Raw genomic sequence first — 24233 nt, 5'->3', positions numbered from 1 at the left:
TGTATGCCTATATAATATCTATATAAATGTACTTTTAAATAGTTTATTAAACATTAACATACACTTTCTAAATGATCTTATGAACCACACCTAAATAACTTGTTTGTTAATAGTGTAATACTTACTTTAGAAATGGTGAATTGATCATTAATAAATTATGAAAATGCAATTATTAATCACATTATAGATATGCTAATAAATTAAGAACAAAGCATTTATAGCTGTATTTATAAACTGCTCACTACTGTCTTTAAAGGGGTCATATGACTTTGCGGTAACACTTTATAATAACTGCACACTATTAATCATTAGTTAAGCATTAGGAAACAGTTAATTCATCATTTATAAAGCATTAATAGACATTAATAAGCAGTTTATAAATACAGATATAAATGCTTTATACTTGATTTAAAAAGCATATCTATAATGTATTTAATAATTGTTTTTTCGTACTTTATTAATGATCAATTTATCATTTCTAAATGAAGTATAGCATTATTTACACACCAGTTATAAAGGAGTTGTCAGTGGTTCATAAGATCACTTAGAAATTGTAAGTAAATGATTAATAAACTATTTAAATATGCATTCATACATCTTATTATTCAGACATATAGTTATAGTTACTTAGAGTGTTAATAAATGGTTTATTAACATGTATTTCTACTGTAATTCATGGTTAATTCAGGTAGTTGTAAAACATATGTAGTTGTTAGTTAACTATTTTTGTGAGCTCATCTAAAGTGAGGACTATTTATGCCTTGTAAAGCTTTTACAAATGAGATTTAAAGGCTGTTAATATTTCTATGTTCTGTATTACTGTGTTGTGTTTGTTTCCTTTTCCTGTTTAGAAGATAACTGAGCCTTTAAATATCCTTTATAAATGCTTTACAAGGCATAACTAGTCCTCACTTTAGATGAGCTCACATATATAGTTAACTGACCACTACTAAATGCTTTATAACTACCTGAATTTACTACATTTACTTACAATTTCTTGTGATCTTATGAATCACTGGCAACTCCTAAATAACTGGTTTGTAAATAATGCTATACTTCATTTAGAAATGATAAATTGATCATGAATAAAGTATGACAATAAAGTTATTAAACACATTATAGATATGCTTTTAAATCAAGAATACAGCATTTATATCTGTATTTATAAACCACTTATTAATGTCTATTAATGCTTTATAAATTATGAATTATCTGTTTACTAATGCTTAATTAATGATTAATAGTGTGCAGTTATTATAAAGTGTTACCGACTTTGCTTAAAATAACATTGTTTTGTGTATTTGGTGTAATGAAATATGTTTATGCAGTTTAAGTTTCAAAAACCACATTATTTTCCACATACTGTACATTATTGTTTCTCCTCTATGCCCCGCCTTTCTGAAACACATCGATTTTTACAAAGCTCATTGTTCTGAAAAGCGAGGTGTGCTCTGATTGGCCAGCTATCCAGTGCATTGTGATTGGCCGAATACCTCAAGCTTGTGACGGAAAGGTTACACCCCTTACTATACTGTGATGCAGTGTATCCCAGAGTGCCGAGACAAAAACATTAAAACCCATTATAAACGTGGCATTTGTTGCATCCAGTGGGGACATAATTACGGATTATAACGACAATACCCACGGTTCTGGTTTGGAGTCCTCACGTACCCCCGCTCTGCATATTTTGTATGTCTCTCTTTGTTAACACACCTGATTCAGATCATCAGCTCATTAGAAGTGAGCTCTGTGCATGAACTGTGTTCCGATTGACATGGTCCCTACACAGTGTTCATGGCTCCCTACTCCCTGAGCAGGAGAAATCTGTTGAAGTTTACTTCACTTCGGAACATTCATTCACGGATTTGCACTGCGCAACGTCTTACAGACAAGTATACCTCTCATATACCTCTGTAAATAAATACAATTTAATGTCACGTCTCGCACATTTCGCACATTTCGAACTGGAATCGTGGCAGAATATCCTGTGATGTCCACTTAGCAGGGCACTTACCTTCGAATAGAACAAACATCTGAAGCCATAGGAGAAACATACAAAATGTGCAGAGGAGGGGGGCGCGAGGACTGGCATAACTGTCTTTTAACACAGTGCGTTGCATCGCGCCGTGTAAACATAAAACCATGTCTGCATTTGTGATTGGAGATACGACAAACAGCACGCGCTACACTACACTGCTCAAAACTTGCGTTTGAGTCATCAGTGGCAAATCCTTTAAATATGTAAACGTACATTGTAGTCTACTCTCCTAGGATCAGGAAACAGTCCTCCATAAAATGTGCTGCACACATCAGAATATTTGTTGTAAATACAACTTAACCACTGATTTCTAGTTGTGTCCTCTTTTGGAAGACCAAACAAAGTGGTTTCGCTTTCATAAGGAAACACACAGCGTCTCCACAACATGGCGCCGGCAGCAACAGCGAGAATAAAAGTTACAGTGCCTTTATTTGTGTAAAAATTTGGGCAGCATTATACAAATCTTCCCACATCATGACATAGACATTTGTGTGCGTGTTAGACAGCCGTTTTAGAGGGGTGTGGTTGGCTCTTAACTTTTATAAAGAATATCTCTTTGGATTTGAAACTTTAGTCTATGCAACTTTACAGATCTCCTTTATGCACCAAGAGCTTGTAACACTCCAAAAGGAAGGAAAATTGAAATCATATGACCCCTTCAATGTAGGAACAATGCTTTATAAATGATGAATTGACTATTTACTAATGTTTAACTAATGGTTAATAGCATGCAGTTATTATAAAGTGTTACCTGCTCTGCTTCTTGTCAGTTGTAATAGTTGCTTCTGGTTAGAACAAAAAACCCAGATTTACACAGTTTTTATAAGTTGTCCTTTTATTATATCATGCCTATTAAGGACACAATGTTATTGAATTTGATTTGTTGCCTAGACTCTCAGCCATTATTACTTTTCCATGAGTTTGGCATGATGTTGGGTCAGTGGGTCCCATTCGAGATACTGCAAAACTTTACAGTGTCCTATTCTTGGCCCAGTTGCTAATGAGTGGAAACCAGGGCACTTCTGTGATGCTGGTTCTCAGCTCCCAGATTAGACAGGGCCACAAAGGCAGATGGTGTGACTGAAGCCCACTGCTGTCTCTGTGAAGTCTGAAGGTCGCTGCTGGCATATTGGCTGTCTTCCATCAGACTATATGCTCTGCAAGAGGTCAAACATTGCCTCTCTGCTCTCCTCTGGATTAACCTCTTAAGAATATCCTCTCAGGCTACGGGTGATGAATTGTGCTTTCCACAGCTCAGTGGTCTCAGCTACTACTGCAACATTGCACAGTTTTCTGCTGTTGTTGTTATTGCAATAGATACTACATTCATCGTATAGCACATTAATTAGTGGAAAAAAAGGATAATGATGCATTTGTCACAGTGTAAATTAATGTATATGGCTTCTATGTAGATGCTAATAAAATTATCAGGATTGTAAAATGATTTTTATAAGTTCATTATGGTTGATTAGGGGAAATGTACCAGACCTACTGGGCAATTAACCTTCTCTTGCGTGTAGCACAGAGTCAAGCTACAGTATCATAAGCTTTCATAATGACCCTCCAGACCATCCCTGTTAGATCTAATTAAACTCATTCACACTTTATGCCTAGTAAGGAAATCTTATAAAATCTAAAATTGAATGTGGCAATCTTAGTTTTACCTTTTCACAAAAGCCCACTGTAACCCAATTATATCAATCCCAGAAGAATATCACATTACAGAAGCCTTTGACTCACAGATTTTTACATCTCTTGTGAAAAATGTGAGCTAAGGTATAATTTGCTTCAAGAGCTCCAGTAAGGAAAGGCTAATATAGCAGAACTAATGTGCAGCAGGAATTTTCTGTGATGCTTAAATACAGATTAACCACCTGCAGATTTGGTCTTGCTTAATATTCATTTTTAATGCAGCGTTATAAAAGTTATAGATTTTCCCATTTATTATAGATACTGTTGTATTCACCAGACAAACATCCAAGTTCCAAAAGTCATAAAACCAATGAATACTATAACCTAAAAATGGCTAATCTTAATTGGTTGTATTCAAAATCCAAGAATATTATTTAGTACCCCTGAATCAATCTATAGTAATTATACCAACAAAACTATTTTTTATGGGTTAAATCAAGTACAAATTGCTCTTTAAGGTAACAATTGCAGGTTATTATGTTTTACAGTGTATGTAGCTGACCCTATGGCAAAATCATAACTGTCATGAAACCCCTTAACCAATCACACCTCACAGGCTGATTGGTTAATAAATTTTTTTATTTACAAAACTTATTGACTAAAACATTCTTAGGGGTCATAATAAAGTTGCATACCCTTTAGAATAGCCTTCATATTGGGAAAACGTCTGTATGGTGCCTTTGAATGCTCTCCAGGTTTTGAAACAGAGCATGTAAATGATACAGCTGATGCGTTTCTTCACTTATTTCTTTGCACTTTTTTTTTCAGAAGACTGTGTGTGCAGTTATTTTAGGTATAACAGAAGCATTTATATCAGACTCAAATCTCTGCTGCACATATCAAAGAGACAAGCCAGACAAGTGTGCATGTGAGATATAATTATCTCATTCCCTGTTGTGGTGTGTTTTTGCTACAGGAACGTCTGTTGCTGTCTCTGCTTCCTGCTCACATTGCCCGAGTGATGAAAGCCGAAATCATACAGAGACTACAGGGGCCAAAGTTTGGTCAGGTGGAAAACACCAACAACTTCCATAATTTATATGTACAACGACACACCAATGTCAGGTGTGTTGATATATAATATAAATAGAAAATAAGAATTTCCATCACATGGGTGGCAGGGGGAGATTGGGGCTTTGGGGAGTGGGGGTAATTAAAAATGTATGTACTCTTAAGCTCTTTTGACTATTGCCGTTTTGCTGTGCAGAGCAATGAGAAGATGGGTTGTATTCCTCACATTTGGACTGTTTGTGACTAAATAAATGTAGTCGGCCAAGGTGTTTTTTTTTTCTTGTTTTTTTTCAAATAGTGGACTTCCAATGAAATAACTAAGTCCATAAAGCTCCAGTGTCTCACAGTTTTTAAAGGACTTTCTCATTTAACATACTATTTTGGAGTGCCAAAATTCTTGCTTGTTGCTTAAGCTTTCATTCCCTGTGAGACAGCAGCATTAGCAGGAAATCTTTTCTATGTATGTAATGCACATAAATGAAAAGGTCAGGGATTTAAAAGAATACAAAATAATTATCTTACATGAAGTGTCACACGTTCAGACATGCAAAGATCTCGAGAAACACAATATTCTGAGGGTGCTTTTCTTGTGGTGGTTCATTCTGTTATGATCTGAGGGGAACATTGCCATTAGCATTATTCTATTATTACGGTATTCTGCTGCACGGGAAAAATAATAAGTCCGAAGCAATTAAACAGTGTCAGATGCATAAAATAGTTCATCTAAATAAATCTGTATGTCTTTTTTTCCAGTCCTGAGTCACCCATGGAAATTTATATTCTCTTACAGTATTTTGTATGCTGACATTGTTGGATTTACCCGCTTGGCCAGCGATTGCTCACCTGGAGAACTGGTCCATATGTTGAATGAGCTATTTGGCAAATTTGACCAAATTGCCAAGGTAAGCTGGATCTCCTAGTCCAGTGACTGACATGTACTTTATTTATATAAACCTTCTGGTTTGGAAAATATATTACTTATATAAAACTCAAACCAAATGTTGCAGATAATTAAAAAAAAATAAAAAATTCTGCCTGTTGACATTGTTGATTGTTTCTGTGTGTTTCAGGAAAATGAATGTATGAGAATAAAAATTTTAGGGGACTGTTATTACTGTGTATCTGGCCTCCCAGAGTCCTTGCCAAATCATGCCAAAAACTGTGTGAAGATGGGTCTTGACATGTGCGAAGCTATTAAGTAAGTTTATCTCCACATGTCTGCTTTCAGTGGGTTTCGGTTTTGTTTGTTTTTTTGTTTTTTTTTATACTAATTTGACCTACTACTACTAAAGACTACAATAAACAATTTTGGTACTTAAGGTCTACCATCCGGGTTTTGCAGCAAAATCAGTTGAGAACCACCATCTGTCAAACTGTACATTTCCAAAGTGCTTGTACATATGTTGTTTCTTTTAGATCTTAGCTGAAAGATTCATTGCCTCGGATTAGCTTGAAAACATCTGTCCTAGGTTCAGAATTATCATATATTCTGCAGACCTGTTCACGCTTTGTCTCTATAGAACAACACTGTGAACATCTGGCTTTATTGCACAGTACCACAAGAGATTAGAACATATATAATTTACATCATCATTCTGTTTCTATTTACATGTAACTTTAATTTGCATCAAATTAAAAGCATTTTATTATACAATAAACAGACCAGGATTTAAGCAAACTGTGTGCTCTATTTCTATGATAGAATTTAGGCAGAGGCAGTCCAGCAGCAAAGCTTCTATTCCAGTCTTATAATCCTCCATGCAGAGGGGCTGATTGGTCTCGGCCCAGTGCTGCTGTGAAGGACATGATACCTGGCCATCCTGATAATGAGTCGGAGGCCTCAGAGGTCAGACTGTGGAAAATGACTGGTGCTGAGTCTAGACCAGAGAGCTGTCTTTCTCTTATCTCTACCTGTTCTGCAGAAACCTGGAAGAATGAAATCTCTCTATTAGTAGTTGCTGGCAAATTGTGGTGTTGGAAAATATGCTGTGAATTCCTGTTTAATGATTGCAAGAAAACTCGTTGGAAACATAATGTTGTAGAATAACATTAGCAACCAAAAAAGAAAAAAGTACATTTTATTAATATTCTGTGAAAATGCTATATTGTATTTTTTTGCGTACTTATTTTAAGCCATAGTTTAGAAACACTTGAATAATTCACACACAAAAAATAAATTTGTTGTTAATTTTTCAGTCTCATGTCTTTCTAAACCCTTTTATTTTCTTCTGTGGAAACAAAAAGAATACATTTTAAATAATGTTCTAACAGCTGAGAATATTTTTGAATAAATTACAAAATTATATTGATCAGGGTCTATTATCACTTGACTGATCACAAAACTGCAGGTTTGAATGTGCTAAAGAAATATTTAAGTTTGTCCCCACAATAGTATGGCTTCAGAAGACTTCTTAAGGCCCTCTTAATCTTAAGGTCCTACTCAGATCGCTGTATGGAAAAGAGCAGATTGGATATGCTGTTAAGCATCTTATTTTATGTTCTAAAGAAGAAAGAAATTGACAGGTTTGGTACACCAGGATGAGTAAATGATTAATTTTCAACAGAGTCATGCTCACCACTTTTGATGCATCTCTTGCAACTTGTGAATTGTAGTGACAAAAACAACATTCAAAAGGTCATGCCTTTTAAAAGGCCGAAGCCATGTCTCTTGTCTGAATGTGTTTCTAATCGTGTTATGGTATAAGGTTAAATCAATGCTCTGGTGTCTGATGGGGTGTGTTGTTATTTACTTCTTCCTTTTCTGTATAGGAAAGTGCGAGACGCCACAGGAGTGGAAATTAATATGCGAGTGGGTGTTCACTCTGGAAATGTTCTCTGTGGTGTGATTGGCCTCCAGAAATGGCAATATGATGTCTGGTCACATGATGTGACATTAGCCAATCACATGGAAGCAGGTGGTGTACCTGGGTAAGCCATTGTGGGGGTTTTATTTTAATGTTTGTTTAATTTTTAATTAAAGCAATTCATAATTATAATATGCATTTTCAGTCTGTAGAAGATGTGAAATTGTTGACAATCTGGTCAGAAAAATTATAGTAATTGCAAGTTCTTGATGAATAGACGAGTCCACATCACTTCAGTGACTCTTGAGCACTTGAATGGGGCATATAAGGTTGAAGATGGAGATGGACAGGAGCGTGATCCTTATCTAAAGGAGCATGGAGTTGTAACTTACTTAGTGATCAACCCAAAGGTATGAAGAACAAATGAACAGTCGCTTTTGTTTGTACAAGTCTAAAGCTTTCTTTCAAATCCTAGCCATTATTGCTGATGCTGCTGTCATTACAAAAATCTTGTGGCAATATTTTTCATGTTGCTAAGCTATCCAGGGCACTTACTAAACGCAGCTGAGTAGGCTTAGTGAAGTTTGTCTAGACTGTGGTCTATTTTTTATTTTATTTTATTATTTTTTTTCAGGCAGAGAGAAAAAGTCCTCAGCACCACTACAGAACCAGACCCACCATGTATGGGACTAAAATGAGAGCTTCAGTGAGGATGACCAGATACCTGGAGTCATGGGGTGCAGCGAAGCCGTTCGCCAATCTTCACCACAGAGACAGCATGACCAATGAGAATGGAAAAATCAACACCGCTGTGAGCTTGCCTATGAGACACTATGAACTCTGCAATTGCAGTTCTCAGCAGTCCTCCCTTTCTTCTTCTTTTTTTTTCAGGGTCTAGATTTTAGAGTGGAGATTTTAAAGTTAAACTGCTTAATGTACAAAAGTAAATAAAAATGTCCTTAAATTATTATTTTTTAATATATTAAAAATGACCAATTGACACTTAAAGAAAAAAAATCATAAATAGCACTTGGTAAAATTAATATACAAGTGAGGTAAATCATTGATGTTAAATAAAAAATAATAAAATACAATTAATATTCTAACTATGCACAATTATGAAGTTAGTTGTAATATTTGTGTTAATCCTATTTTCATATGTACATATAGTACATTTTCATATTTGAAATAGATTGTCACATGATGTAAAAACATATACAGTATGAAACCTATTAGAAATTGGAATCTTATTACCACATATATCTAGATCATACAAATATGTGTTCATATATGTGTAATACAATTTTGGACATATGTCATGTACTGTACATGTATTTACATCCTAAAAACTGTCAATATGTGTTAATATAATATAAATAAATATAAATGTATTTTTTTTTCTTTTACAAAAACTTATATAAACAACTTTTGTTCTTGTGGCTTTCATTTGTTTGAGATGTCCCTACTGCTAAAATTTACTCACCACCTACACTTTTCTTATTAACAGGATGTCCCCATGGGCCAGTACCACTTTCAGAGGCATTCAGAGAGGTGATTTAACTTCTGTATCTTTTTCCAACAGTAACATTTTTTTAGCCTACTAAAGGGCAGTTATGCTACAGTAGGTGACATTTTTAATCTGTTCTAGTTTTGACCTTTTTGTAATAAACATAGTATTTAAATACATACAGTATAATTAATATGTAAAGAATTAATTGAAATGGTAAATATATTTTATGTTTATAAATGCATGCCAAAGAGCCGCCTAAACAGAGTCATTAATATGTCAGTGTCCTCCTCAGAACAAAATCTCAGAAGAAGCGTTTTGAGGAGGAACTCAATGAGAGGATGATCCGAACTTTTGATGGCATCAATTCTCAAAAGTAGGTCATCTCATATCTCTTTATTTGCCCATGATGTTTAATGTTCCAGTTCTTTGTTGGTTGGTTTTATCTATACTTGTATTTTTATTTTCATAGACAATGGCTCAAATCGGAGGACATTCAGAGAATATCGTTGTTTTTCCACAATAAAACATTGGAAAAAGAGGTAAGCACTGATACTTTGTAAGCTTTTGTTAATTTGAAATAGTCATCCATAGTTTTTTTTAATAATACATCACCATATCAATAATTGAAACATATTTGTTTGTTGTCATCCACGATAATACAGAATGAAACAAATCAGTCAACTAAACTAAAAAATACCAAATTGTTAGATTCTGTATGAGAAAAGTGTGTCCTTTCCCTGCAGTATAGAGCAACGACCCTGCCAGCCTTCAAATATTATGTCACCTGTGCCTGCTTGATATTCTTCTGCATTTTCATTGTTCAGATCCTGGTCCTGCCAAAGTAAGTTTGTTCATTATCTGCACCTGTTTCACAATGCATGACAACACAGAAAAAGTCATAGAAGGGTTTAAAGAATGCAGTCTGTATCCAAATGCATAGAAATATTTTGTTTAACATAGAATTCTTAATTTCTAATGACTTATGTTTATCTCTATTACACAAGGTCTTTATTTAAGTCTTCACTGTAATGAACTGGAGCTGTCAGAATGAATTTGCTGAATTATAGTTGGAGATGCCAGGATAAATTTGTGAGCAACTGTTCTCACTTTCTTCTGTTTGTGATTTAAGACACTATGTGCTTTCTGTCTATTTCAGAACTACAATGTTGGGAATATCATTTGGAATGTCTTTCTTAATTCTGTCTGTGATTCTGCTCATTTGCTTCATTGGGCATTTCTTGGTAAGTACTAATGGAATCTAGTGATTATTTGCTAAATAATTTTAACAATGTTTTAGCAAAACCCAATCATTCGTTTAACACAATGTACGTTATTGCTATTTCTTCTTTTTGGAAGAAAAAAAATATATAATTTGTTCCCAAAAATAAGTTTATTAAAATAAAATGCGTTTTGACCCTAAGGTCTTCGTCAGGCAAACTTGTTTAATTTAGATAACTAGATTCTTGTTTACTTATAGTGAAATCTTTTTGGAAGAAACCCATATGTCTGCGATTGTTCGGGGCATTTGGTATACTTGTAAAAAGGAAGTACACTTCAGTATACTTATTATAAAAAAAATATACATTACAAGCTGAATGTAATGGTTTTGAACACTTAATTGTATGTTGTTTACAATCAAATGAAACTGTATTATAGTTATATTAAATGCAATTAGTTGAACTTAAGAGAGCTTTCTGACCCATCTGACTTCTACTGTCTTATGTCATTTATACTTGCATGTCATGTATTTAAATATGTTTGTAATCAGACATTTGTAATGATAAAGCTGCAATTGCAATTTAGTTTAAATTTTAAATATTAACATTAAATGTTATTAAAAAGTGCAAGAGGTAAAATTGTAATTGTAAGTACTTCACATGTGCTTTAGTCTGTTAGTCAAAATAAGTTTATTTCTTTAAAGCATTTTTAAAAAATATACATTTAAGAATTTAAGTAGACAGTGACAAGGAGGGGACATATTTGGTTCACTTAATTTTGTTGTGGACAGGACATTGTAACTAGTAGAAACATGATATTATGTTTTAGCCACAATATATTAATTTGTGGGAGTGTGATAGATTCATTCCTCAACAAAACTGCTTTTGCTTACTAATAGACTAATATTTAAGATCCAAAATAAAAATGATTTTAAAAGTTAACAAATTATGTTAACTTTATTTTTATGCTGTCATGGGCACAAAGTAGCCTATCTATAGGCTTACATTTGTAATTGAAACAGGCACTCATTTATCATCACATATAGACTGTAAGCCTACAGAAATACAGTCTTTACTTTATAAGCATGATTGCTGGGCATTTACAGTATTTACAAACATATGGTAGCAACTTTAAGTAACCTAATAATGCCATACATGAATTAGATGAAGAGAAAAGTGAAATGATTATTATTATTATTATTATTATTATTATTGATTTAGAAAGTAGGGTGAGATGGATGAAATGGATTAAAATGTTTTCTTATAGGCCTATATTATGTACATATTCTTTTGACATTTATTGTCAATAAACTTCATTTTAATTTCCTTTGAATACTGTCTATATATTGAGTGGCCATTTCCATTACCTCGACAAAATGATCTTGTGGCCACTAGTTAATGTATATATGGCATAGTCTCGACATGCTATGATGTTACCACAATTTAATATCTTGTGGCCACAACATATTTTCATGACAAATAAGCCATGAACCGAACATGTAGATACAGCACAGTTAACTATACGCTTCTTGTGCACAAGTGAAGAGCAGTGATTCTCAATTAGTTTCGCCATTTCACCTTGGACATACATCTTATTTTATTTTGCCTTAAATTAATTAATTTGGACTTACTGCCTTAGGCGAAGAAGAAAAGATACAGGAAGCATTCTCCTCCTCCCTTTTAAAACTTGATAAATACAGTTATTTACACAGTATCCAAGAAAACAAATTGCCCACCCATTTTTAAGTCACAACCCAAATACAAATACACAAATAGATGTCACTGCTAAATTCCTCATCTGTTGGTAGTGAAAGGACTAAATGAAAAAATCTAGACACAATACTTTATATCTTACATTAAAATCGAATTGATAGTTTTTTCTTTTTTTTTTTTTTACAGTATAAAAAAGTAACAGATTATAACAGAGTTTTAAGCGTTGATGTTGTACAGGTTGGTGCCGATGTCAATTTCACTGTGTAAATTTTGTACGGTCTTGTGCTTATCTTTAATACTGTGATAGTTATTCTGACTCAGCTCTTAGTAGCTTTATTTATTATTTTACAAAAGCATCAACCGCAGTAAGATTTCCCAAATGTACAAGAAAAGAAAACTGGTGCGTGAAATGAAGTGAATCATGTGTTTATTCTCCACCATGACCTTGTGATAACAGTCTGATGAGGATGTGTTATACTGATTTCCCAAGGCATATCACAATAATACAATTCATCCAACCAACCGACCACATCTATATATATATATTGTGTATTTAAATGATTTTTTAATAACAAATTATACTGAAGACAATTTAGTTTAGAGAAATTCTTTCTGATCATCTTTTTATTTTATGAATGAAAGATTTTACCGATTTTATATGCATTTTTATGTATGTATGTATATATGTATTTTAGTGATGTCAAACGATTAATCGTGATTAATCACATCCAAAATAAACGTTTTTGTTTATGTAATATGTGTGTGTACTGTGTATATTTATTATGTATATATAAATACACACACATGCACGTATATATTTAAGTGAAATGTGTTATGTTTATATACTAAATATTTATATATAATATAAATTATATGGATAGAAATATATACATGTAAATACAGGTAAATATTTTCAAATTATTCCATAGTCTGTCTGAATGGATTCTACTGGATTCTGATTGGCTGGCAGGTATGCATTAAAACCGTTTAATGCACAGGTAGTTTAATCCAAGTCAGATTAATCACCGTTTCATATTAATGCGCTGCTTTAATTGATGCACACAAACACACATACATCACTCGCATACACACACAGAGAAAGGGAGAGAGAGGTCAGAAATCGCAGATTGCCCTATGCACACACATAAACTTCTTGTCAATGCTTCCCCACGATTTTTATTAATAAAATAAACTAGATATTAGATAGCTAAATTATATCCCTCAACAGCGATGTGGTAAAATCGCTGTTTTTGAAGTAATTGATTGTTTGTAGAGAGATGTGCAGACGCAGGTAAAGCACACACAACTGTCACCATCAAAGTAAAAAAAGATTAATAAATGAGAGAAAATGAATAAATACAATAAAATAAAAATAACAACAGCAGACAGTATTTCTAATATTAATGATAATAATTATATTCAATGAAGAATGTAAAATGAAGCAAGTGGATACAATGAATTAACCATTTCGTATGGTGTGTAATGTGTATACACATTTTGCAGCTAGTTTGACTGCTATCTCATCCTCTCCGAGGAGCAGAGTTTCACTGAGTCATCCAGAGAGAAAAATAAAGAACAATTCAATGCTTCAAATTGTGGAAAGAATATTTGCCTTCTCTCTCTCTCTCTCTCTCTCTCTCTCTCTCTCTCTCTCTCTCTCTCTCTCTCTCTGTCTTTCTCTCGATCGATAATTAATTGAAATTAATGCTATATTTCATTCAAATAAATGTGATCTTACTGCACTATTTCATCTCTGTGTCTGATTTGAAGCGGGCAGAATGCTAGAGCTAACAAACCATAACTAATGAAAATAAATAATTTTTACCCTTCCGGTCAAATAGTAGTTTTAACTTGTCTATAACCTGGCAAATGACCATGGAATAAGCGGGATAATCAACGGCTTGCCATGCATTAAAGTATTTTATTTGCACTTTGCCGAGGCAATGCACCCTCCGCTTGCCGTGGTTCTTGGCCTCAACATCGTGCATTTAAAATCCTTTAATGCACGGCAAACCATTGATTATCCCTTACATATATACTGTTTATGTGTGTATTTATATATACATAATATATATATATTTTTTTTTAATATATATATATATATATATATATATATATTATATATATATATATATATATATATATATATATATATATATATATATATATATATATAAAATCAAATAAAAACTTTTATTTTGGATGTGATTAATCGCGATTTATCGTTTGACAGCACTAATTTTTTTTCTTTCTTCGTGTTGACCAATGATAGCATTGCGATAAGACAGCCTCTGCATCTTGGCTCTGGATCCTTAGATCCTCCGGAATCATTGCCAACAAGCCCTGGCCACGCATCACCCTCACCATGGCAACAACAGCCCTCATCCTGATCATGGCCATCTTCAATATGGTATGTCAACCACAATGATCCAGGAAATTTCATATGAATAATTTGTGCTTATGGTTTTACAAATAAGACACTGAGATGCTCCCTAATTGGATCACACACATTACATTAAGGGCCTTGACCATAGTAGTCTGACATGCGTTATTGCAGAGTTTCTTGGCTGAGATTAGTGTCCATCTGTGCCCTGGCTGCAGAGAGCTGTTTGGCCTCCATATTTGGCCAATCCACTTGTGGCATATGTCGCTATTTGTAAACAAATGTGAAACAAATTTGTTGATTTCAGTCTTGTATTGTACATGTACAGTATATATCGCTGTGCGGTAAGTAAGGAATAATAGACAATGGGCCATTGGATTATTAGAAAAATATCATCATTAGTTCCATCGGAAACACACCTAAGTTTAGCTCTAAGTATTAAGATTCCCCGCACTCGCAACATTGACATTAAAGCTGCAGTCAAAGACTTTGCACTTGAAAATGCTCAGAGAGCACAAAGGATTTGGTAGAGTTTTTGCTTGTTTGTGGTTGTCAGTTAATAAAAAAAGTTAATTGCAAAAGTTGGTAGCCTATATGTATAGAAAGTTATTTTTTTCTCAAAATGTAACATATAATTACTTTTATCCTAGATTTTTTTTTGTTTGTTTGTTTTGTTTTGTTTTTTACTGTTCAAATACTGAAAGACATGAATTTTGTTTGTATAATTTTTTAAACAGTTAGGAGTCTTATGTTGGACGTTTGAACTGAAACGTGCTGGCCATTAGCCTACATGAAATGCATCAATGCCATGATAATTCAACACATTCATTACTGATAAATCAGTTATGTAAATGGGAGAAACGGACTCAGTAGTATAATTGCAGCAGGTGTACAATACATTTTCATACATGACATCACTGCTGATGGGAGGGGCCCATCTTGTTCTTGCTGTGTGGGGTGGGGGGGCTTTAAGATGTGTGGGACATCGATTCACATCAGCTCAAGACATCGATTAGGCAACTTCGGTCCTGGAGTGCCGCTGTCCTGCAGAGTTTAGCTCTAACCCTAATCAAACACACCTGAACAAGCTAATCAAGGTCTTCAGGATTACCAAGGCTACAGACAAGTGAGGCTATTTTTTCAGGGTTGCACATAATCTCTTTAGGATATTGGCACTCCAGGACTGACATTGCGTACCCCTGGATTAGATTATATATTTCAAGGAATTTGTCCAATTTTTGTACTTAAAACGCTATTGTGAATATAGGGTTAATTTCTTCTGCATTCCATCCAGCGCCTCCATTGCTAATTTCAAAATGTCATTTTAGACCTAGTAATGGAGGATTGAGCCGTTGACAGCAGACTAATGCAAATAATAATTAAGTTATGAGAGAGAGAGAGAGAGAAAGAAGAGAGAGAGAGAGAGAGAGAGCGAGAGAGAGAGCGCTCGTGCAGTGTTGCCAATTTAGCAATTTTGTTGCTAAATTTATACTACCCTAGCAACTTTTTCTTCCAAAAGCATCTAGCAACAAATTTAGCTATTTTTTAAATTTATTTTGCAACATTTAGCAACTTTTGATAAGTGACTCAAACTATAAAAAGGCACACATTTTCCATCTAAATTACACAAAAAGAGGAAACCAAAGGTGCCTAGCAGTGCACACGTCACTGAATTGAGTTAGCTGCTATTTGCAATTGTTTAATGCAATAATAATAATAATTGAAAAAAAAAAAAAAATCATTTATGATACACCTTGTTAATAGCTTGTACTTGAGATTGTTGATCAGTAAGTGCACAGTAATAAAAAAATATCTAGAAAAATGAAAAAGGTACTAGTAATTTTCCAGGACATTATCCGTTATCCATTTTCCATTATCCATTGTAATCCTGTAACCCGGAAACACAAAATACAATGCGTAATTTAAAATGGAGGTAAAAACTTGTTGTGGAAAATTCCTTCATATTAGTAGATTTTGTCCTATTTTTACAGAATTTTCTTAGAGTGTAGCATACTAACTACTAATACACTGTTCAAAATTATAATTGTTCAGAATGAGTACTGTAGTTTTGCTAGTTTGCTAGCTAATATAAATAAACTTAAACTGTAATTGTTCAAAAAAGTTTATATATTTATGTGTTTGGTTTGTTGTGGGTTTTGGTTATTTTTCTGTTGTAATAGCCTACATTTGAAATAACCACTTATCTATAATACATAACTTAATTTATATTTAGGTCAATGGAAAAAACTGAAATCATTTGGCGAAGTGATATGGAACTGTAATGTGGTCAAGACCTCCCTGGAACTATCCCTGCGTCCCAATGTTCATACCATCCTAAATAGTATGTGAGATTAGAATAAATGTGTCCCAAAGCATAGTATGTTGAAAAGAGTATGCTAAAAGTCTCCGGATGGTCTTTTTTAGGTTGATTTTTGAAGTTTGGATCCGTGCACACTCTAATGGCTAATATTACCCACAATCCATTGTGCTTTCAAAAATGATTCGGTTGAGAACTACAAACACGAATAAAAAGCATTAAAAAACTGCAAACATTGTAGATGCACGTGACCAACGGTTAAGTAGAGGTTTCAATAAAGGGGTTTGAGTTACTAACAATCAACATTTAAGCTGGTAAAAAAAAAATATATATATATATACACCTTGCTAGTACCGGGTTAGACCCCCTTTTGTCTTCAGAACTGCCTTAATTCTTCGTGGCATAGATTCAACAAGATGTTGGAAACATTCTTCAGAGATTTTCGTCTATTTTGCCATGATAGCATCAGGCAGTTGCGGCAGATTTGTTGGCAGCACATCCATGATGCGAATGTCCCATTCCACCACATCCCAAAGTTGCTTTATTGGATTGAGATCTGGTGACTGTGGAGGCCATTTGAGTAAAGTGTACTCATTGTCATGTTCAAGAAACCAGTCTGAGATGATTTGAGTGTTGTGACATGGTGCATTATCCTGCTAGAAGTAGCCATCCGAAGATGGGTATGCTGTAGTCATAAAGGGATGGACATGCTCAGTAACAATACTCAGGTAGGCTGGTGCATTTAAACAATGCTCAATTGGTACTAAGGGGCCCAAAGTGTGGCAAGAAAATATCCCCCACACCATTACACCACCACCACCAGCCTGAACCGTTGAGACAAGGCAGGATGGATCCATGCTTTCATGTTCTTTATGCCAAATTCTGACTCTACCATCTGAAACACAGCAGAAATCAAGACTCATCAGACCAGGCAACGTTTTTCCAATCTTTTATTTTCCAATATTGGTGAGCCTGTGAGAATTGTAGCCTCCGTTTCCTGTTCTTAGCTGAGAGGAGCGGCACCCGGTGTGGTCTTCTGCTGCTGTAACCCATCTGCTTCAGGGTTCAACATGTTGTGCGTTCAGAGATGGTATTCTGCATACCTTGGTTGTAACGAGTGGTTATTTGAGTTACTGTAGCCTTTCTATCATCTCTAACCAGTCTGCCCATTCTCCTCTGACCTCTGACATCAACAAGGCATTTTCGTAGAGATGGTAGTGTGAAAATCCCAGTAGATCAGCAGTTTTTGAAATACTAAGACCAGCCTGTCTGGCACCAACAACCATTCCACGTTCAAAGTCACTTAAATCCCCTTTCTTCCCCATTCTGATGCTCGGTTTGAATTTCAGCAAGTCATCTTCACCACATCTAGATGTCTGTGTTATATTTCAGCTGCAACAGCGATGTAAACTTTTATAAACATCTATTTGTTTGTTAAGTTTTAAATGCATCATAATGCAGAAAATATGTGCAGAGATCTCTGCATGAAGACTAGGGGCGCATTAACGCACGGGCTTCAAGGGGCTGAAGCCCAGGGGCCTACACTTGGGAGGGGCCTACTGGCTTCAAGGAAATAATATTTTTCGAATAATTATTTGTATACATCTGTATACATCTGTATATGGGAGTTTGCAGCAGTGACAACAGCATTCTGTAAACAAACTTACTCATTTTCAGCAATGCCCTGCTTGTAGTATTTGTAGTGAATGGTTCAGGTTAGGTTTTCCCCACACAGTTTATATTGTTGGTATGTTCCACCGATATCCTCTGAACAGAATGCACAATGTGCTAGTAAAGAAGCCTAGAATCAGCGCTATTCTGTGTACATGTCTCTATGTTAACGTGCTAGAGTCCTGCATTCCAGCCTGGGCCCAACGGGCCCCAACTTTTCTACGCCCCTCGGGCTGGGCTTCGGGCCAATTTTCACGTCATAGTTCAGATGCGGGCTGGGCCTCGGGACTGTTTAAGGCTTCTCATTATTTTTATATTTAAAGCCGGAGACACACTTCATAATTTTCGGCTGTCCCAGATGAAAGATTGGCATCGTGAAACAATCGTGGTTATTTCTGTGATCGTGCTACCAATCGGTGTTCCTATGTCGTTCAGTGAGAGAGGTTCAAAGATGGCCGTTGTTACAGTCCTGTGACCAAAGATAGCCTACGATAATTTTCTGGCAGTGTCAGAAATTCAGCATGTTCATCGCACAGTGTGTTTGCAGTTACGACCTACGTTTACTGACCAACCAGCAAAAATGCGACATGAAATAACCACGACATATGGCGCTAAAACATAAAACTACTTAACTCAAGCTCTTATTTCTTCCACTTTCACCGCTCCCACTTTTTTCTGCACAAATAAAAACTGTCAAAGTGTGATTCATTATGCTCTATTTGTTTACCATTAGTGCATGCTAATGACATTTTATTCTTCTATAGAAATGTGCGTTGTAGCGTACGAGTCAATAGGTGTCATCATCGTACAGTCTTCATGCATGTCATACCCAAGTTTATTAGATCCATGTCGCACAGTGTAGTGCAGTGTGTAGAAGGCTTTACTCATCCATCAATTAGTGATGAAAAAAATTGCACTGGTGAAAACCACATGATACCGACTGTCAAGTGCAGCTCGACGGTGTTTAGTGTCCTGCCAGCAGCAGCATGTATGGTTTGTGCCGTCAGCCCAGCTGAGGAGTTCTGTGTTCAAATGCACGCAATAGACTAATGCTTGCTTTAAAGCATCAGCAAAAGTAATTACCATAAATGTGTCATGGGGAAACAGTAAGGAGAAATTTGAATTATTTACTAATAAATAGTGTTTTCTGAGTCAGTGTCGCAAGGATGAAGTTGCCATTCTTGACTTGCCATCTCCTCATTAGACGCGCCTTTAGAGAGTAGTGCGTATTTACAGATTATGATCATAATAAAAGAGTTTTTGTTTTTTATTGGTTTTATTTCGTTAAGTAGTAATTTAAAGTTTTCTATAGATATATTTATAATGTCTGTGAAGCATGTATTAGCTGAGTTTTGGTTTGTTTTTTTGATGCGCCTTGTTCAAGATGAGATGGCAGAAAGTGCATCATGTTTGTTTTCTTTATTTTATAAAAGCACAACGTTTTGTTTATTGTGAGTGCACACAAATACAAGTAGACCCTTTATAGTTAGGAATGATGTATTACCTTTATGAGCAAAAACTTTGCCATTACATACAAAACTGAACTATTTTAACAGCTGAAACAGTAATATAAGCTGTTTTGGGAGAAATTACACAAAATAATTACACATTATTTGGTGTAATTTATGGTGTTTTCAAATCATAGATTTTTCTTCACCAAAAACTACATACTTTAAGGGCGTAGTTTAAGTAGGCACATTGGGATGCAGCATATGTTCACCATGCGTTTCCCTGAAAATAACTGCATACCTTAGAATGTTCGTCAGCCAATCAGATTCAAGCATTCAACGGCCCCTGTAGTATAACTATCAATAACACTTTCTGTATTTTTTAAAATAAGCATTTCTTAAAATAATAATAATAAAATCACTATATTTTAAATTTTATCTTGCAGTTCTTTGTAGAAGACAACCTAACATCCACAGATACTGTTTATAATGCATCAAATGAGACACTTCTTCAGCCTGATGGACATCCCATATCTTACCTGGACAACAACACATTCTACCTTCCTGTGAGTTAACTATATTAACTTATGACATCCATATGAGTTGTTTTGTTTTTTGGCCATTTTTTTTTTATATAAAATCAAAAAGTTCTTCTGATGGACCTTCAGAGTGTAAATGTGAAGAGTAAATGTGGAAACTATCTGGTATGTGTGCTTTCTTGGACATTATACATAGCATGTGAAATAAAATTCATTATGAACTCAGCAAAAACTGTTGAAAATGAATTTCAGCTAAAGAGGTTTCTTGAGCTTATTCTCAATGCATTATACAGTATAGCATCAATGTATCAATAGCTACAGTACTTTTTCTAACTCATATAAAACTATTCGGTGTGAAGGTAATTTCGCAAATCTGATTTCTTTAGGAACATGGATGATGTTGTTATTGGATTATGATTTCGTATCAATAGCTACAGTACTTTTTCTAACTCATTAAAAAAACTATTCAGTGTGAAAAGGAAGCATAACAAATAGGTGTAATTCAAACGGCATTGTGAAAGCTGTCTTTTCTTTGGATATAGGTGATAAGGGGATCTGCCAATATCCTTTCGTAAAATCCAGTGTCGAGTAAAATCGAGCAGAACCCAGCTGATCAAGCAATTTGTCAACCCGCGGCATTGGATATGCGTCAAATTTCGACACAGCATTCACCTTGCAACAATCCATACAGAACCGGACCAAACCGTCCGTTTTAGGCACTAAAACTATCGGGCTCGCCCAATCACTGTTGGATTCCTCTATTACTCCCATATCTAGCATCGCCTCTAACTCTGTCACACTACGCATCCAGAATGAACACGGAGCCATGGATAATCTAAAGAGTCTTTATTAATCCAACACAGGGGTAAATCCAACATGGAGAACAGGAGGAAGACACACGTACTTAACTGGTAGACCCGACAAAACTGAACTGAAAAGACTAGGGTTTTTAAAGGCAGGATAATAAGGAACAGACAGGTGCGGGGAATCAACTAATATCAGACTAAACAAGGATAGGGTATATAAAGGAAGAGTCAAAACAGGAACTGAAACACATGACAAAACAGGTCCAATCCTGACATTTGGCCCCCCTCCCGGAAGGTGTGTCCTCGCACCGTAGGCAACAACAGGAGGAGGCATAGGTGTAAGCTTGAGAGGAGGCTCCGGTGGAGGACGGACCCCCGGGAGGGGGCAGACAGAGACGTAGGGAGGAGCCACAGATGGAGGGAGGAAGGGAGAGACAGACGGCCTGGAGCAGGAGGACGGTGGACCCAGCCACACTGGTGCCCACGGTGGAGCCAACGGTGGGAGGAGCCATGGAGGAGGAATGGCCACCGACTCCAGGGGGCCAGCCAACGGTGGTGGAGCAGGTGGAGGAGGAGCCCGAGGTGGAGACAGAGAGCCAATGAGCCAGCGGGATGCTGAGAATCCAGGGGGCCAGGGTGGACCCGAGGGCTCTGGCAACTGAGGCGGAGATCCAGAGATCCGCGGTGGAGCTAGAGCGACTGAGGACCAAGGTGGAGCTAGCAGGAGGAAGGAGCCCAGCGGAGCTGGTGGGACAGAGCGACTAGGCACAGCCAGTGGAGTGGAGTCCAGGGCATTTTCGAGGAGCGGGCACTGGAGGACACTTTCTAGGAGCAAGCACTGAAGGACACTTTCTAGGAGCAGGCACTAGAGAACACTTTCTAGGAGCAAGCACTGGAGGACACTTTCTAGGAGCTGGCACTGGAGAATCGAAAGCCCCCTCAGGGCTGGATGAGGAAACCAAGGACGAAGAGGGCTGGACGGGACCAGCGGAGATGACGAAGAGAGGAGAGGGGGCAGTTCAATCTCCAGTTCAGATTCCCAGTCTATAAGATGATCCTCCTCATTTTGGCCCTTTAGGGCCCCATAGTCCACTCATCCTCAGCTGCAATGCAGGGGACGGAGCTCCACTCCGCATTCACACTGTCTGCGGCTCTCTCCTTTGCGGTGGGCACTGTAGTCGGCTCTCATACCTTGGTCTGATGGGTTGGGCTCTGGCTCGCGGATTGCGGCGAGAAATGGCTCTCCGTCATCGGTTGGCTCGGGCTTATGATATCCATATTTCGGGGATATGGTGGGCTGGTTTCTGGGTAAGGAGTGGCACTAGCAATCAACTCTTGGGAGCAGGTGGGGAACAGAGATCCATTTCTCGCCAGTGTCCACTCCACGATGCTGCAAAATTCACTCAGGGACCATCCTTGGACAATGGCGCTATGTTCAAACTAGCATCGTAGAATGCACAGAGCACGTCGTCTGGGTAGTTGGTAAGGCTTGCCATGACCCAGAACAGTCTGGTGTGTGCCCCGAGCGATTTCTCCCCCTGCTCCAGCAGGAGGAGGAGGTTTTCAGGGCGAAGGAGGGGATCCATAACATGGAAAAGAAATGGAGGGGAGACTCTCAATAAACTGTATACAGCTCGGGTCTTCTGTCACACTATGACAGACAAAACTGAACTGAAAGGACTAGGGTTTTTAAAGGAACCAGGCAGGGGCAAGAACACATCTGCAAATTCAGCTTGCAACATCAGTGAGCTGGGAGGGCGAGAGGTGATCTCCTCCTGGGGCCAGAGCGAGAGATTGATTTTTAGCATTCACTTCTGTCCCGAGATTTTCCTCTCCACTCACCACCATTGCCAACATCACTGACTCCGCCTCGCTCCATTTTTTAAGGAGACTGAGATGGTAAATTTGATGTGCCCCACTCTTGTTTGATCGCACTACCTCATAATTGAGATCTCCAACTTGTCGTGTGACCTCGACATATAACCGGCTTTGTCTGTCCTGAGCCTGTAACAAATTCTCCATAGAGAGCCGCCCTCCTGCGCACATTCTCATGAATGCCCGGCCAGAAAATCGGGTCATTAGACGATTAAGTGTTGCTGCTTGTCCCAAATGTCCGGCCTTTGGATTACAGTGAGTCGCCTGGAAAAGCATTTCCTGACGGCTTTTTGGTACTAACAACAGAGTTGAATGTTGTTTTGACTGAGTGTCTTGGGTCACTCGATACAACGTATCTTTTAAAATAGCGAAATAAGGATAGGAGAGTGGTCGAGTTGGTTGGAGAAGCTGCCTGTCGATGGCACGGACCTGTACAAAGCCGTTTTTGAGCATTTCATCCTGAGACTGTTCCAGGGGAAAATCATCACACTCTGTGAGTTTCTCCTCTAAATTCCCCTGTCTCAGTTCCCATTGGTCTCGGCTCAACTTCTCCCACCTGTGCGAACGCTCCCCTTCCCCGCTCTCCTTTCCCCCAAGAGACATCCTCTCATAAATGCCCCAATAATACACTAAAATCTGACCAATTTGTTCCCAGAATTAGCAGCTGTCTGAGGTGTGGGCTAACTGCAACTTCTGCCCTATGTTTTGTCCCCGAAATTGAATAGCCACCAACATTAAGGGGTAGTTCACCACATCCCCAAGCACGCACCGAACTTTAACCATGCAGCTCTTATCCAGTGCCTACGGCTTTGATGAAATGCCATCAGACTTTGATGAATTGAGGTTTGGCTCGTGGAGGGAGATTCCCTCTGGACCTGGGGAAAGGGACAGGTTTGGAGGGAGAATACACAGGGGAAGGGAGAGAGAGAGGGACAGATGGCAGGGGTTCGCAGACCCCAGGGCACTCCATCATCTGGTCCTCTGCCAGTTGGATGTCCTGGTTCAGTGATGTCGGGTGGTGGCACTGGACCCACTGGGCAGTCTTCCTTGGCAACCGAGCCACAAACTGCTCCAGTATCACTTTGTCAATGACTTCCTCAACGTCGCTTTTCTCGGCCATCAGCCATCTGTGGCAGGCATCCCAGAGCTGTTGCGCCATCACAAAGGGTCAGCCACACTCTCCGAGGTCCAGCGACCTGAAGCGCTGGC

The 24233-nt window shown here is 37.1% G+C and overlaps 1 protein-coding gene across 1 annotated transcript in view; it reads left to right on the top strand.

The window, feature by feature from the left end:
* The window catches only part of adcy2a (adenylate cyclase 2a), a 124513-nt gene that overhangs the window by 89640 nt on the left and 10640 nt on the right, over positions 1–24233 (top strand). The window contains exons 5-17 of the mRNA XM_042740506.1: positions 4647–4795; positions 5532–5643; positions 5812–5939; positions 7511–7669; positions 7823–7955; positions 8180–8356; positions 9053–9096; positions 9348–9428; positions 9525–9594; positions 9799–9896; positions 10212–10296; positions 14258–14395; positions 20251–20370. Of these exons, the coding sequence (XP_042596440.1) occupies positions 4647–4795; positions 5532–5643; positions 5812–5939; positions 7511–7669; positions 7823–7955; positions 8180–8356; positions 9053–9096; positions 9348–9428; positions 9525–9594; positions 9799–9896; positions 10212–10296; positions 14258–14395; positions 20251–20370 (1494 nt within the window). The remainder of the gene's footprint in view (positions 1–4646; positions 4796–5531; positions 5644–5811; positions 5940–7510; positions 7670–7822; positions 7956–8179; positions 8357–9052; positions 9097–9347; positions 9429–9524; positions 9595–9798; positions 9897–10211; positions 10297–14257; positions 14396–20250; positions 20371–24233) is intronic.

The sequence above is a fragment of the Cyprinus carpio genome, chromosome B16 (genome assembly GCF_018340385.1).
Source record: "Cyprinus carpio isolate SPL01 chromosome B16, ASM1834038v1, whole genome shotgun sequence".
Classification (NCBI taxonomy): Eukaryota; Metazoa; Chordata; class Actinopteri; order Cypriniformes; family Cyprinidae; genus Cyprinus; species Cyprinus carpio.
Note: the sequence above shows the minus strand (reverse complement) of the source record. Positions and strands in the feature narration are given on the sequence as shown.